The sequence below is a fragment of the Medicago sativa genome, chromosome 2, assembly GCF_051527215.1.
Source record: "Medicago sativa cultivar Bolivia chromosome 2, Bolivia_mono, whole genome shotgun sequence".
NCBI classification, from domain to species: Eukaryota; Viridiplantae; Streptophyta; class Magnoliopsida; order Fabales; family Fabaceae; genus Medicago; species Medicago sativa.
Window position 1 is genome coordinate 37145965 of NC_140750.1, and position 17801 is coordinate 37163765.

General features: G+C 34.8%; 1 protein-coding gene, 1 long non-coding RNA gene and 1 pseudogene across 2 annotated transcripts; all 3 read left to right on the plus strand.

Moving 5' to 3' along the window:
- The first annotated feature begins 4388 nt into the window (after nt 1–4388).
- Nucleotides 4389–6775, plus strand: LOC146946642 (uncharacterized). The gene is made up of 2 exons (XR_015028263.1): nt 4389–4521; nt 6389–6775. It is a non-coding gene; the product is annotated as an uncharacterized LOC146946642 (long non-coding RNA).
- A 2422-nt stretch (nt 6776–9197) lies between these two features.
- Nucleotides 9198–10466, plus strand: LOC146946643 (uncharacterized; annotated as a pseudogene).
- A 6028-nt stretch (nt 10467–16494) lies between these two features.
- On the plus strand, nt 16495–17532 carry LOC146946644 (uncharacterized). Its single transcript, XM_085748274.1, has one exon. The coding sequence runs from the start codon at nt 16495–16497 to the stop codon at nt 17530–17532; it is 1038 nt and encodes a 345-aa protein (XP_085604400.1).
- The last annotated feature ends 269 nt before the right edge of the window (nt 17533–17801 follow it).

Here is a 17801-nt window from a genome sequence, read left to right on the forward strand (position 1 = left end):
TTTTAAAATCTTAAATTAGTAAAATAACATATATATTTGTGATTTTTTTGACAAAACATAAATTTGTGATTTGATCGATATTAATTGAGAATATTCTTTACCGTAGATTATTTGTGAGCCTTTGTTTCGAGACCGGTTTGGTTGACCTTCTTATAGATTTGCCTAATCTTATCTTTCTTTTTCTTGGAGGGTCAGGTCTGGCTCGTCCGACCCCCCCCCCCAGCTTTTACAGGTGAGTGTCCGTCTTTTCACTAGTGCAAAATAAAGTAAGCGGGAAATTGGATGCATATCATGATGCCATATAACTTTATTATATATATTTTTTGGATTGAATCGACATTGGTGCAAAATTTCCACCTTCAATTAACGGTGACTAATCTCTGTTGGAAAATCTGTGGACACGGAAGATGTGTTTACTACTTCCTATCAATATATTTTCCATACAAAAGGATCACAAAAATAGGCCAAATCTATTATTACTTAAACCAATTCATTATTGATCCACTTTCTTATAATTTTCTCCTCTCGAGAGAGGAGAGACTATCGTTGTGTTGTTTTTCTTTTTTAGAAATAATCACTCAATGTTTTTGAAACCCCTCTTCTGATTAAATTGCAACAAGTGGTAAATAATAGAAGTAAAAATTGTATGCGGTCAAGAATGATCCTCACATTCCCGTTACTATTGTAAATGGTGCAAGTGCACTAAAACCATAAACATCTTGGGATGTTGATGATCATAAGAAAGTTCTATATGACAAAAAGGCCAAAACCATTCTTGCATCCGCTCTAGCAATGTATGAATTCTTTAGATACTCAAATTATCATACAACCAAAGAAATTTGAGATACTCTAGAAATTACCAATGAGGGAACCAAAAAAGGAAAGCGATATAGACTTACCACCCCTTATAAAAAATATGAAATGTTTAGAATTCTACTGGGAGAAAGAATTCTATGTTGAGGCAAAATCCCTAATTAATTTTAAAGATAATAAACCTTGATGATTAAGGAAATAATGGACTTTGATTAATTTCTTGGTATTTAACTTGTGCTCTTGAGTGTTTAACTAAGACATAAACAATGTTTAAATCATACCAAGATACAAGAAATCAAAGGACATTTGAATTCATGAATTAACTTTGAGTTCAGAAAGTTAGTTCATAATGTTCCTCAGAGATAAGAATGTTCAAGCAGAGTTCAGAAAGTTGTTCTTATACAAGCCCAAAAACTCAAGAACATTATCAAGATCATGTAAGGCACACGTGACATAAATAAATGTCAAGTAAAGTACATTGGCATGGATCAATCAAGCAATAAAGACATTTACAAGATTAATGTCAAAAAGGATATTCAATGTTCATTTAAGACTATGAACATTGAAGTACTAGGAATATTCCAAAAGGGAATATCATCCTAGATGTTACAATCACCGCTCTTCGTTGTTTTTTCACTATTAGGATTTGATTACATCAAATGGAAGTCTTACAAATCATCCTAAGCGAAACAAAAGGAACATTCTGATGATCAGAATGTTCAGATCAACACATGCTTTATGAACAGTACAGTAGTTGAAAAGCAAAAAGCAAAGGCATAATGGAAATCTTGTCTGACCCAATCAGAGTTAGACACGTATGAGAGTTGGTATTGTACATGGACCACACAATCTCTCAAAGCATGGGCATGAAGAAAGTATAATCCACTCTCATCTCTCCTGCACAGATTCCAAGGCAAATCTGGAAAGGCATTATCCAGCAACATTATGATGTTAGTGGAAAATCCACTACTTATGGATAATGCCCATAAATTCATATGAAACACATATGATGAACCCATATGAACATCATCAAGAAAACAACAACATTCTGAAGTATTCTCCAAGAACACAACAACATTCTGATGATCAGAATGTTCACCCAGATTTTCAAGTAAAAGCTAGTGGGGCCCAGGACACATGGCACAAGACCATTGGTCACCCTTCAACGGCTACAAGAGCCCAAGAACTCTATAAATAGAAGTGAAAGACTCAACATTACTTGCACAATTGCAAAGCAACAAGAAAAACAACAAGAACATTGTTGTGAAGCTTTAGCAAAAAATTGTTCATCACAAAGATTCCAAGAATTCTTTTTAAGCGTAAATCAATTCTTTCTTATCTTTTTAAAGATAAACTTCTCCCTCCATTCTTCTTCTCTTGTCTGATTTCAATCATTCAAACTTCCAAACAAATTGTAAAGAAAGTCTCATCTAGATTTAGGGGTACTGAAGTGTTAGTTTGAGCAGAAGTTGTAAAAGTCTAAGCGGGTAACTTTGCAGGAAGGTGCAAGTCTGCTGAGGCTTAGAGAATACAATTGTTGTAATTGTTCAGGTGAACAAGATTGTAAGGTGCAGGATTTGAGAGGTTATCTCAAACATCATAGTGGAAACTCTCACAAGATTGTGAGGAGTGGACTAGCCCACATTGGGGTTGAACCACTATAAATCTTTCTGTGTTCTTCTTCTCTTCCCTATACTCTTTATTTTCAATACACACTACACACACAAACACGTAGATATATTTAGATTGTTTTTGCATAACCACTTCAGAAGGTTCTGAATTCAGTTTACTAACTTAACCATTCCAAGTCCAAAACTTGAGAATCACTTTTAAGTTACAGGTTTAATTTTTAAAGGGTTACAATTCAAACCCCCCTTCTTTGTGACTAATTTATCTACTTCATTTAAGATATGCAAAAGAGATTCAATCATTTAACCATTCATCTCACTGCCCTAGAAAACAAATCTTACTCTCAATGATTTGAATTGAATTTGATGATTCCCAAAGCATTAACAATAGCATGACGACCAAAGGTGACTGTTATTTCAAAAAATAAAAGCCTATCAAACATGTCATTTGGAAAATTATAGGAACATGAATTGGAACTTGATAGATTGGAGAAAAATGAAGGAAGTGAACATAAAGTAAGATCTCTTGCCTTACAAACAAAAGTAAAAAAATTATGATGGTGAGCATGAAGAAGAATCTCAATATGATAGTGACGAAGATGATTAATTAATCAAGAAAAAGTTCTTAAAGAAGGAAATGACAAAAGAAATGAGTCAGAAAGAAGCACCAAGAAGGAAGGTTACTTGTTTTGAATGTGGAGAAAGAGGACATATCTAAAGTGAATACCCTACACTTCAAAATAAGAATAAATTCAAAATCAAGAAGAACAAAAGGCCAAAGAAAAAATATGTGGCATATGATTACAATAAGACAAATTCATCTTCAGATGAAGAAGCAAATATGTCATTAATGGCTTCACACCACTCCAATGATGAACAAGAGGTTAATGATTATGAATTAAATGATAAACCTTCATATGAGGAATTACAAAGTGCATTTTATGAATTGCATGAAGAATGTTCGAGTCTTTCTAGAACTTATGCAAAATAAAAGAAATTAATTTTGTCTCTAGAAAGAAAGGCTAATGACAAAAATGTGGAATTAGAAAAGGTGAAAAATTTTACATGTAATAAATGTCAAGAACATGAATCCAAAATTGTTAAATTAAACCAAGTGATTTTGTAGGTACTTGAAGACCATATGCAAATCTTATCAAATTAAGATTGATTTCTTCAAGATACAAGACCATGTGCTATGATAGGTTTAAAACTTTATTGAATTAAAAGATGATTTGAGAAATATTGACACTTTCATATGAACATTGACATCAAATCATTGTGAAGAAGTTATTTATTTATTTTACATAAAATTTATTATTTCCCTTATATTATGATGTTGTGGATTTTACACGTTTACTTCTTTTTTATGATGTCAAAAAGGAGATAAAGTGTGTGTTTGCATTTTATGCATAAATTGTTTCCGGTTTTCCACTAACAAAACAAACGGGGAGATATACAAGACATGGAGAGTTTCGTTGAGAAAATATTGTCAAAATGATATAGTTTGTCATTGTAACAACCCGTTTTTAGCTAGGATTTATTTATTTTCTATTTATATGTGTTTACATGTGCTTATTTGCTTATGTGTGTATTTGATATGGAATTAGTGGATTTTTCGCCTAGAAGGGTATTTTGGTCATTTTTAGGACTGGGGCCATTTTAGTAGTTTGTGGAATAAGGGTAATTTAGTAATTTTAAAATAAAGATTTATTTTAGTATTTTGAGGTGAATAGTTATTTTACTAAGTTAGATGTAACTAGTAATAATAATTTTGAAATGATAATAATTAGACGTTTTACTAAGGTAAGTGAGTAGAAACATTTCTAATTAGTTAATAAGAGTTTAAGCCCATTAAGAATTGTTTTAACCTAAGTCCAATAGAGTGTTGTCTATTTATAGAAAACTCATGCGAAAAACTAGGTTAGAACTCATTCATTTTTCACATAACACAAAGGAGGCTAGAGTAATAGAGAGAGCCTTAGAGAGAAGAGCAAGAGGAGGTGACGCAAAGGAGATTCTAAGAGAATTCAAGCTAGCTGCAAGGGGGAGTGAAGATTAGCTTAATTTGTGAAGACAAGAGGTAAAGGGGATAGTCTATACCATAAATAAGCTATAATTTCACTTTTCAAATTATGGGTCATAAGTGCTTATGTGTAGATTATGATTTTTTATGAAATTAAATGTTGAATTTTGTGCTCATTATTGAATGATGATTTTGAGTATGTTAAATTTGTGGTAAACTTGTTCTTGTTGGTTATTCTTAATTGTTGAAACATGTTGAAATGAATACTTTGTGGTTTTAGCTTAAATTGATGAGAAATGATGTTGTTGTTGTGAATTGTTGGTGAAATCATGAATATGTGATATGAATGTGGTTGAGTTATATTATTGATGATAACTTATGCCTTGGGTGTTGCTAAATGTTGTGATGAATGTTGTGATGTTTGATGAATTTTTGTGAAATTGGTAAAACAGGACAAGTTTAAAATTGGTGAATTCAAGTGAGTTAATGATGTTGTTGTGTTGAAGTAACATGATTAGAATTTTTGTTTTGAACTATAAGTTTTGGGTGTTGGATTGTTTGGGAGAAAATGCGGTTTTTGGAGTAGAAGTTGTTTTAAGCGTTTTCGTGAAATAAGTGATTTTGGAGAAATTGGATTAAGTTGATTTGGGATGGAAAAACATGATTTTACTGTAGAATGCGATATTGGGTGGCACGGCCGTGCGTGATCTCACGACATTGTGTGGCACGATCGTGGGCCCTGTAGGCACGACCGTTCGCCCTGTGAAGGTGTTTGGGAACTCGAATTTTCGCATTTTCGCTGACTTTTAAGTATCCATATGAGTTCCAAACACCCAACCCTATCTAATTGAAGTATAATTGGACTTTTATAAGTGTTTAAACATGGTATTGCTTTGAAATTATTTGGGTTTTGAATCATGGGTTAAAAATAGACGAACTTTGAGCTTTTGAGAAAAGGAAGGAACTTTGTGAAACCAAAATGCTTTGATTGATTACTCTAGAAGTTAGATGATATGTAGGGATGATTTTATGCTATGTAGGAACTTGAAATTCTATTTTGTTATTGAAATTGAAAATAAACGATTTTTGTGAAAATAGCCGAACTTTATCAAAACAAATGAATTGATGAGCTGCAAATGAACTTGTATACATGATAACATGATGGAATAGGATTGAATCAATGGTTGATGGGTGTGTATTGTGTGGGTTACCATGATGCGAACAATTGTCTGTTTATTATGAGGATTGTGAATTATGAAGCGAAAGTGTTACTTTTGGTGATGACTATATGATGAATGTTTGGTGATGAATATGATTTATTAATGATGATGAGTGCTTACATGCAAAATGATGATGTTATTGATAATGAACGCATGTGGGCAAAGTGACGATGTTAATAATGATGATTTATAGTGTGAACGTATGCATTATCGAGTCATATGTTGATGCATTCATAAGTTGTTGAGTAGGATATATATATCCAGTGATGATGATTAGAATACTTTTGTATTTAGTGAAGATGATTAGAATAATTTGTATTTAGTGACGATGTTTATGATATGCTTGTATCAAGTGACGACGATTGCTACCACATCCATATAGACGAGTCTAAGAATATTGCATGCACTTGTAAATTGGTGAGTGAGTCATAATTGCTTATGTGAATTTGTGAATATGTACATCGATGTGATTTGGTAATTGTTGTGTTTATGTGAAACGTGGACTTGTATATGTTGATTGATATGCTATGATGGTGGTGTGATCACATTCATGTAAGATATTATCCTAGAAATGTTGAAATTGTACTTGTTTACTTATTTGAATTCCTTGAACGTTTTTAATTGATTATATTTATTTATGGAATATTAACTAACCCCCGGTGGTCATTCGGTTGACCACTGCGTCAATTCTTTGAATGACGTAGGTGATTTGCAGGATTTAGGTGATTGCTTATCTTTGATGCTTGAGGACTAGCATGGATGCTTCCTCGTTTATTTTTCGCGTAGAGTCTAGATAGACTCTAATGTAGGAGTGTCGGTCTCATGACCTTGTCGTTTGATACCTTTTGATGTTTTGCATTATTATATGATGATGATATAATACCATGGTGATGTATTTATGTGAGGTGACACATGGCATGTTGAGGTTTATTATAATCTAAAGGTATCAAACGACAAGGATGAAGATGAAGATGTAGACTTTTAGATTATGTGTCTTTATCTTTGATTTATCGCTTTCAATAGTTATATAACTTAGAATGCCCAACATCCTATTTAAATTCATTACAAATCATTTTCTAAATTAAAAATAAGGGTCCATTTGAAGCAAGCTTCGAAAAGCTTCAAAAACTAATTTTTAACGTGTTGTAATCGATTATCACATAGGAGCAATCAATTACCAAATAGGAACAATCGATTACCAGCTTAATAAATTAAAATTTCTGTAATGTTACAAAATAGTAATCCATTACAGGACTTTGGTAACCGATTGCCACATGCGAAAATGCAATTTTTTTTGAACCAATGTGATTTTAAACTCGTTCCTTTTGATTGTGGAGCCTATCTAAAGGGTCGCCTTACTTCATGGACATTTCCTAAAGTCTCTATAAATATATTTCAGATCAATACAACATTAACCAATTTTCATATTCAAAATTCGAAGATTAAATATCACTTTCTCACTTAAACTTTCAAACTTCCATTTTTGTGAAACCTTGATTATATTTTTATATACATAAAAGTTTGAGAGTGATATTGATTTCATAACAACCATACAATTATTCTTCAATATTCTTTTGTAAAATTCTCATCATTGTTTGTTGAGGATTCTTGTTAAAGATAAGAATAAAGATTGGTAGACACCCTTAATGTGTACCACTTTGAAAAATTTCAGTTAACCAAATATATGGTCTGTGTGACCAAATTTTTTCAGTTGCGTGACCACTATTTAGATGCTGAAAAATGTGGTCACGCAACTAAAATGCGCGTGACCACTATTTTTCCACTTAGTTAACCAAATAAATTCTGGAAAACTAGTGGTCATGCAACTAAAAAATGTGGCCGCACATGCCATATATTTGGTAAACTGAAATTTTTCAAAGTGGTACAAAGGGGTGTACACATTAAGGGTGTCTACCTATCATTGCTCTAAAGATAATGGGGTGCTATCTTGTTTGTTTGTAAGAATTTCATCATAGGGTGTGGTGAATATTCTGGTTGTAAAGATAGCAGGGTGCTATCTTGTTATTGTATAGAAATATTGTTAGAAGGCCTTAAGGTGAGGCTTGCTTTGTAACAAATATTCTGACATAGCGAAATCCTTCACATGGTGTGGAGGTGGTGGACTACCCTTATGTTAGAAGGGGAACAACTATAAATTTCTTTGTGTCCTTTTTCTCTTCTATACACTCTGAAAACATAATTCACCTAATTCACCTCCCCCCCAGGTTGCACTTTGAACTTACACATACCTCAATAATAGGATCACTCCTCTACCCTCTTCTTTTCATCTCCCTTCTTTCTCTAACCTTTGTCTCGCCGCCGTCGTTTCAAACCAATCCCTTGCTGCTATTTCTGCTTTATTTGGTTTGTGCATCTTTAGTGATTTTGTTGGGTATTTGTGTTGGATGCATTGTTGCTAAAACAAATATCCTTGCTCTGTAAGTTGGAACCAATGTTCCAGCATGTGGTTAGGCGACTCTGTAAGATGTTGGATACAATGTTTCAACATCCTGGCATGGTTCAGTGTGCCTGAGTTCTCGCCTATGTGTATGCGCGTATTTTATCGTTTAAGGAAACCATATTTCCTTTGCTTACTGACCAAGTAACGCGCATATCTTATAAGAATCAGCTGTGGAATATTTACAAAATAGATATTTTATTTTAGGAAATATTGTTATTATTTGGAACGTTCCTTAAAAGGTTTCGACATTTTAGGACTTTTCCAGATTTGTTTCTGATTCTATTTTGCAGGTTTGCTGAACAGATCTGCAAGTTTACTGAAGCCCAATGAATTATTTAGTCCAAGCTGCTTCAGTATAAAAGGAAGACTTCAAGACCTAATTGCTCATTCAAGCCGTCATACTAAAAAGTTTAGATCTTTAGGGTTTGAGTCTTCATGTATTATGTTCTTGTGTCGTTTGTGATGCAAGTCTAGAATCTATTGCGTGTTCTTTCTTGTGTCGAGATTAGATACTTGTTTTGGACTGGTTTTGTGAGTATTGATACTCTTGTGCACTAAACCGAAGTTGTGAACCAAGGTTTGGTTTTTTGTGTTGGAAGGTAACTTCTATTCTATTTTGTTTGAGGTCTGATAGGTCATTGGGGCAGTGACTGACCATTAGGATAGTGAGATGGGATCTCAGATCTAGGAGTTCCTAGGTTGAAGTCTAGACGGGTAGGTCCTAGTTCATATAGTGTAAACGAGGAGTTTGCTGAGAGCTATTGAATAAGGACTACACTAGTGGATTTCCTTCCTGGCTTGGTAGCCCCCAGATGTAAGCGTGTTATGCTGAACTGGGTCAACAAACTTCCTGTGTTCTTTATTTTTCTGTCCTTTATTTTCTTGTTTTTATTTCTATTTTATCGCTCGATGTTGAAACATTAACCGGAACATTGAAAAAGCTAAAACATCTGATAGAACATTTAAAACAAGTGCGCTAGAATTTCAATTGGCATCAGAGCAGGCACCCTGCCTATTTTAGGGTGAGCTTCAGGGAGTTCTATTCTAGCATCATGGACAAGGAAGGTGGATTTGTTAACAGGCCCCCTCTGTTGGATGGCTCAAACTATGACTACTGGAAATCGCGCATGAGTGCGTTCCTCAAATCTATTGACATCAAAACATGGAAGGCAGTTCTGAGAGGTTGGGAACATCCTGTGCAACTTGATGCTGATGGGAACAGGACTGAAGTATTGAAACCAGAAGAAGAATAGAGTGCTGATGAAGATGATTTGGCTCTTGGAAACTCAAAGGCATTGAATGCTCTGTTCAATGGTGTTGACAAGAATATGTTCAGGCTGATCAAGCAATGCACTGTGGCTAAAGATGCTTGGGAGATTCTCAAAACTGCACATGAAGGCACAACAAAGGTAAAAAGTGCTAAAATCCAACTTCTCACTACTAAATTTGAGAATTTGAAAATATTAGAAGATGAGAGCATTCAGGATTATCACTTGAATATTCTAGACATTGCAAACTCTTTTGAGTCTCTTGGGGAGAAAATCTCTGAAGAAAAGTTAGTGAGAAAAATCCTAAGATCTCTACCCAAGAGATTTGACATGAAGGTCACTGCTATTGAGGAGGCTCAGGACATTTCTAGCCTGAAGGTTGATGAATTAATAGGTTCTCTGCAAAACTTTGAGATTACTGTCAACAGTAAGACTGATAAAAAGGGGAAGGGTATTGCCTTTACTTCTATTACGAATTCTGATGATGCACAAGGAAGTTTTGAAGATGATGAAGACATGACAGAGTCTCTGGCACTTCTTGGGAGACAGTTCAAGAAGATCTTCAAAAGATTTGACAGAAGGTCCAGACCAAATGGGCAGAACATCCAACCCTACATTGACAGTCAACACAGTAAAGAGAAGATGACAAGACCCGATGAAGTAGATTCTCACCACAAAGAAGTACAATGTCATGAATGTGAAGGCTATGGTTATATCAGACCAGAATGTGCAACCTTCCTCAAGAAACAGAAGAAAAGCTTAGCTGTTACTTGGACTGATGATGATGAATCTGATAGAGACTTGGAAAATGAATCTAACAAGCATGTTGCTGCTCTCACTGGAAGAGTTATTTCTGAGGACGAATCTTGTGAAGAAGATCTTGTCTATGATGAGTTGACAGTTTCCTATAAAAAACTGAATGACAGAAACACAGATATCTGTAAACAACTTGAAGAACAGAAAAACATCACCATCAAACTGGAGGAAGAAAATACTGGTCATCTAGCAAAAATCTCAGAACTCAACAATGAGGTAATTCAGTTGAACTCATAACTTGATTATGTTATGAAACAAGCAAAAATGATGACCACTGGGACTGATGTTCTAGATGAAATTCTGGAAGGACAAATTCAAGGTAAACCAAATGGGATAGGCTTCATCTCTAAACATTCAGGACAAAGTCAAACTTTTGCCCAGGCCCTAGCAGAATATGGAATGGCCAAGAAGGAGAAACCAATAAAAAATATAAAGTTTGTAGCTTCCACTGGAACAAATGATCCAATAACCAGTAAAGATATGTTGCAACATACCAAGAAACATCATGTTTCTAAAGTTGAAAAGGTATCGCTATCCAGAACATGTCATTTTTGCAAGAAAAAGGGGCACATAAGACCTTTTTGCTACAGGCTACTTGGGCTGCCACAACAGCTACAACAGAAGGAACATAGATCAAGAAGGATAAATGCCAGAAAAGTGTGGAAACCTAAAAGGTATAATGTAGGGTTGATGGCTCATATTTCTCAAAAAACACTGTCTAAGGAAAGATGGTATTTTGACAGTGGATGCTCTCTACACATGACTGGATCTAAGGATCTGCTTAATATTGAGAAATCTTGTGGCAACAGCTATGTTACTTTTGGAAATCAGACAAAAGGTAAGATCATTGGTTCAGGTAGATTGATCAGTCTTGAGTCACCAGAACTTGATAGTGTCCTATTAGTGAAAGGTTTAACCACCAACCTGATTAGCATAAGTCAACTGTGTGATCAAGGAATGAGTGTGAACTTCAGTAAATTTACTTGCTGTGTAGTCAAATCTGAAGGTGATTGTTACTTGTGGATTCCTCCTTACAAAGATCAGACTAAGGATCAGACTCAGTTTAATCAAGTTTTGACTTTAGGGAATAGTAAATGTATGTCCCAATCTAAGTGTGAGGACAAGTTCACTCTAGCTGGAAACAGACTCTCAAGACATATGAGGCAAGAAAAGGAGTTATTAAAATGTTATGTTGAACCAGATGTTCCAACATTATGCTGCATCAACTTATGCACAGCTTTTCATGAAGATTTGAAGGGAAATTCAGATATTTTACGTCAGGAGAGATTGTGGCAGTTATTTGTGCTTAAGTTTGTTCCACTATGTTTTATCTTGGTTTTCGGGTGTCAAACATTGATTACGTTTGAACCTTTTTAACCGGTGATATCTCATTTTTTCTTGGGAAGGGAAAAAATAAGCAAAACCCTTGAGAATCGAGGTCCGGGAGTTGTTTTCGCTACGAGAAGGTGTTAGGCACCCATAACGACTATAGTATCCTATAGGAACCGTCTTTACTTTCTACGCGCGCGCTTTATTTTTAAATGCTATTTGGAAAATGATATTTACACCTAAGAGTTTTCTAAGTCAAGAATTGGAGGGAGAAGAATGTGTTTGAATTTTTATTTTATTTGAATTGAAGGAATTTTGATTCCTTGCCTACGTACCCTTTTAAGGGATCAAATCCACCGTAGTTCTCTTCCAAAAATGTTTTTGTTTTTGTTGGTTGATTTTAAGTTTGAAAATTGGAATCTGAAGAATGAGAGAGGGAGAGAGAGAGACCTCAAGGGCATAAGATTGTGAAATTGTGAAATTGAATTAGTCATTTTGCAAAAGAAAGTCAAGTATGATTAATTTTTATTGAAATTTGATTAAGAAAAGAAAAGGAAAATTCCATGGGATTTTGATCCCAAAGTTTATTTAGAAAATGATTTGAGTGATATTGTTCATATTTTTTGGAAAAAGTATTTTTGCCTAAGTTTCAAAGTTCCTAGACATACATCTAAGCATACATTCCCTAAACATACATCCAAGGCATGCATATCCTAAACATACATCTAAAATATCTATGTGATGTGTGTGCATGTGTCGGTGCTTGTGTCGGTGTACATCATTAGAGTCCATTGTCCTTTACATCATGCCCTAATTTACATTCTATGGTCTTGCAAGAATTTAAAATTGCATGAAGTAAAATACAAAATTTCCTAAGTCTTTACATTCTAACTCTTGGTAAAATTTAAAGTGCAAGAAATAAGATGAAGGAGGAGATGAAGTATGGAATGCTCATGAAATGAAATGGTTAGTAGGGCAAGGTATAATGGCATGAAAGTTATAAGCAAAAGGAACATTAAGCTAAGTAGCAAAAACTTGCAAAAAGGTGATTAAACTCTTAGCAAAATATGCCTAAAAAAACATCATGATAACAAGACAAATGTGTGATTTATAATTCCCATACCATGACAATATTCAAAGATTTTCATCACAATCAACAATATGAGAATTATGAGAATACACCCAAATCAAGAATCATGATACATTTTTAGGCATATTTGGCATCTAATTTCACAAATATTCACATGACTTGTAAAACAAGAAACTAATTACACATATTCACATGCAGCAAGAAACACATACAAACAGTAGCTAAAACTTCACAAAATCATATGGTATAGGTCACAAACATTTATCAAGAAATTGGAACTAGAATCAAGCAAACTTTCACAAATTTTTTAATACAAAACAACACAAAATAGCAAGAAAATCATCATATTATTATTTCCAAATTTTAATATGCAAAAATCATCACAAAAACACCACAAAATTAGCAAGAACTATACATGAAAATTTTTAGAGTTTTTTAAAAGATTTTTAGACTCAAGAACATATAAAACTTCACAATTTTCAACAAAAAAAAAATAGCAAACAATTAACAAGAAAATACCACACATTTTTTATCAAGATTTAACATATAATGTCATCACAAAAATATCAAGAAAGTGACCAAGAACACATAGGAAATTTTTAGGAATTTTTAGAGTACAAAAATAAGCACGCAGGGGTGTATATAGCAGGCAAACAAGTTCATATAGCAAAAAAACAAAAAAAAAACGAAAAGAGAAAACCCAGGCCCAAAGGGAATATGGATCCTGGACTATTCAAACGTATCAGGGACGTTGGATTGATCCAGGATCCTAAACCCTAGATCTAACGGTGGATGCGCTGGTCCAAGGGTGAACCAGACTGGTTCATGTGAACCGGTCCGGTTCACGCCTTATATAAGTGCTAAAACCGGTTTTTTCATTATTCATCCCCTTTCTCTTTCTCACGTTCTCTCGTTCTCTCTTTTCTCTTATCTTGGAAACCCTAACGGCGCTGGTGATGCAGAAGAACGGCGATGAACACATTATAACCTTTAAAGAACGACGGATCCGTCGTCTTCTCTGGTGAGAAAGACGAACTCTGTCCATTCCTTCTTCCTTTTTTTTTTTTTTTACAGAAAACGAAGGTTTAATTGGTGTTCTCACTGTTCGTCTTTCTAAACCCTAGATCTACAAGATACGAAGCAAAACGAACATAAATCACATTCTGGAAATAGTTTTTTTGAAGATTCGTACTTACCAGTGTTTTAATCGGAGGAAAAGTTACAGAGGAACAACGAAAGCTTCGATTGAACCACTTCGTGTTCTTCTGTTAAGCTTCCACTGAAAATGAACCGGTTACTCTCCTTGTTTCCTTCACCAGTGTGATTTTGCTTCGTTTTCACTTCGCTCTTTCTTCTTCTCTTCTTCGATCTTCTTCGATCTTCTTCTCGTGATCGCCTTCGGCTTGAATTGCGAGAAGAGAAGCCAACACGGTTTGATGATGATGATTCGTAACGAATCTCTGAGAATCTTGCAAATTCGTTGCAATTTTATGATTAATTGTGTTTGTTTATGGTGGAATTGATACGGATTTTTGTGGAATTGAATTTCTGGAAAGCTAGGGTTTAGAAAGGGGACGAATCTTGATGCTGATGATTTCCAGAATTTGTTGAATGTTTTTGAGGATTTGTTGATTCGGATTTGAGGAATTTCGATTTCAATTTAGTGAAACTGGATTAATTTGACTGTGATGTTGATGAATTTCGAAATCTGGATGAAAGTTGAGGATGATGAATCGGTTGTGGAAATTGAAGGGACACTCAAGAATTTTCTTGAGTGTTCTTGATATTTTTTGGCTTTTTGGTGGTGTTTGATCGAAAATACAGAGAGAGAGAAAAGAAAATGTGTTTGTGATGATGTGTACTGTAATGAATGGATCTGTGTGACTTGGCCTGTGACTGGGCTATTTATAGCTGATGTGTATGATGACTGGACCAATCTGCTGATGCCATGTGGCACTGGACTTGTAACAAACTTTGACCAACTTTGACCTGCAAAAATAACAAACTAAAAGGACCAAAATGCAAATACCAAAACTTTAAGGGCTAAAATGCAATTAGTAACAATTTTAGGACTAAAATGAAAATAAAAAAATAAAATTGAATTAAAATTGGTAAAATGGAAAATAACGTAAAGTGAAACGATTAAAAATGACAAAACGGACTAAAATGAACCAACTACTTAAATGAGGTACTTTAAAGTAACCTCTCTCTGTCGAAATTTCGTGTGAAATGACCAAAATGCCCCTGGGGACTAAAATGACTCAAAACGTCTCAGATGCAATTTTAAAATGGTTTTTAACAAGGAATTAAAGTAAGAACTTATTCAGACAAGTTGAAAAGACTCAGAGACAATTTTTAGAAATTAAACAGAGTTTTACCACATGAAAAGCCTAAAATGCCCCTAGGGGCTAAACTGACTCAAAATGACTTCAAATGCAATTTTTGAAATGGATTTTGTCATAGAATTGAAATAAAGACTTATTCAAACCAATTGAAAAGACTCAAACAATTTTTTAAAGGACTAAAATGAGTTTGGATGCAGGAAATGACTAAAATACCCTTTTTCATGAATTTTTGCAAATAACATTGAAATAAGATGCAGAGAAAGATGCAATTGATCAGAGAAAATTTCAAATGACTTGGAATGTAAGAAAAATATTTTGAATGACTTGAAATGCAAGAAAAGAAGAATTGAGCTAGTATTTTTAGGTCCAAAATTAGGGTATAACACACTACTGCACGCAAATCTAGTGCAAACTTCTCTAACTTTACTAAAACCACCAACCAAAAACAACAACCTTCATCCCATCATTACCTTGTCCCTTTCTTCACACAAATTCAGAATAAACATCTCGCTTCTACAATCTTCTACTTAATCCTTCGGTACTTCACACCAAATAAATCTTGTCTCTATTATATTCAAAAACGGCCCCCAAACTTCCAATGAAAGCTCAGTTCAAAAACTTCGTGAGACTGACTCTTCAAAAATGACCAATCCTTCCACAACGGTGACTTCTCCAAAATCTGAGAAGAAAACTGTGACTAAGTCTACTTCGAAGGAGAAAAGGGGCCATAAGACAAAAAGGGGTGAATCAAAGATGTCATTGAGCATGACTGATTTGTACATCAAGGAGAATCCTTTTATCTCCACCGTTGTCAAACCAAATGTTGAAGCCTTCAAGAAGGATCCTCTAGTTGCTGATGATGAAGCTATTATCAATAGTTCCTCCACCAAGGTTGAAAAAGGTAACTCTTCTAAAACCCTAATTTTTGCTGTACATGAATCTAGTAGAACATTAGGCGTGGAAGACTTGAACGAAGCCATAGATCGTTCTGAAAATATGGATGTAGATGATCATAATCTTATTATGGTGAATACGACAAAAAACACTGTTCGACCTTCTACTAACATCAGTGATGGTCCTAAGAATGGTGAACCCAATGTTGGAACATCTCTGGACCAACAAGAAAAGGAACCTGAAGATATTGGATCTCTTGAAATAGAATCTGCTAATTCGTCTGAAAGGAATGAACAGATTGAAACAGAAGGGAATAAAGTGGAGACAGATCCTGAGGATGGTGCTGGTAAAAAGGATGAAGAAGATGTGGTGGTTGTTGATGATATAGATTCAGATGAGATTCCACTGGGTAGGAAATTTGGAGGAAGTGTGGCGAAAAGACTAAGAAGTAGTAAAGAGGAAGCAGTTGTCTCAGAGGTTAAAAACCTAAGAAATAGGATAAAGAATGTTGGTACAGGTCCAAAGAAGGGTTGGAGTAAAGTAAAGACAAAGACTACAGCTGGTAGAACAAAGAAATGAGAGATTGCTTCTGAGAGTGAATCTGAACATGATGTTGAGGCAGACTGTTGAAAATGTTCCTATTGACAAGGTTTCATTTCATCTACCTAAAAACGCTCAGAGCTGGAAGTTCATTTATCACAGGAGGATGACATTGGAGAGAGAGCTTGGGAAGGAAGCATTAGACATTGAAGCTATAATGAAACTCATTAGAGAAGCAGGTCTTATCAAGAAAGTTTGTAATCTTGATAATTGCTATGAACAGCTCGTCAGGGAGTTTCTGGTAAACATTCCAAATGATTGTGACAATCCTCTTAACAGAGAATTTCAAAAAGTATATGTGAGAGGCGAGTGTGTTAACTTTTCTGCCAACATCATCAACAAATTCCTTGGTATTAAGGAAAACAATTTCTCTGAGTTGAAGGCAACTGACAGTCAAATCTGCAGAGAAATCACTACCAACCAAGTCAAAACTTGGCCCAAGAAGAAAAAGATTTCATCTGGTAAGTTGTCTGTAAAGTATGCCATCCTAAATAGGATTGCTGCTGTAAATTGGGTACCTACCAGTCATTCCTCAGATGTTGCCACTGGTCTTGGTAGATTTATCTATGCTATAAGTACCAAGGCTAAAATGGATTTTGGTGCTTACATCTTTGAACAAACTATAAGGCATGCCAAAACGGATGCTATTAAATTTCCCATTGCTTTTCCTACATTACTCTGTAGCATCATTCTCAACCAAAATCCCAACATTGAAAATGCAAAAGATATCCCTGCCAAGAGGGAATCTCCTCTAAGCTTGCACCAGAAACTGTTTGGTGCTGATCATGTTCCAGATATTGTTGGAACTTCTGGAACTGCACCTGCTGCAGGGTTAATGACTAAACAGGAAATTGTGAAAGCTCTTAAGGACACCTGTGTATTGCTGGAGGAAAGGAAAGCCAAGATTGAACTGATGATTCACTCCCTGGAAGGTGAGAGAACTGCTCTAAATGAACAGGAGGAAGATGACTATGTAGATGGAGCAGACAATGATAATGAAAACAGCAAGGAAGATTCTGATAGCAATTCTGGAGCTGCTGAATGATTTTTTTCTGTTGTTTTATTTTGTGGGCTATGCCCTGAATACTTTTTGTGCACCTGTGTGTGCCTATTTTGATGTGTAATATCCTAATTTTCTGGATTTCTTTTGGTATTCTACTCTGCATTTCTGAATTTATTCTTCTGGTCTTAGGCTTTATCCTTTTTGGTTTGGCATATTTTGTGGCTAAAAAGGGGGAGAAAAATCGATGTTTCTTTGACTATATTTTTCTTTGACTATAATCCCTGTCTGTATATGTGCTCTCTTGCACGTAT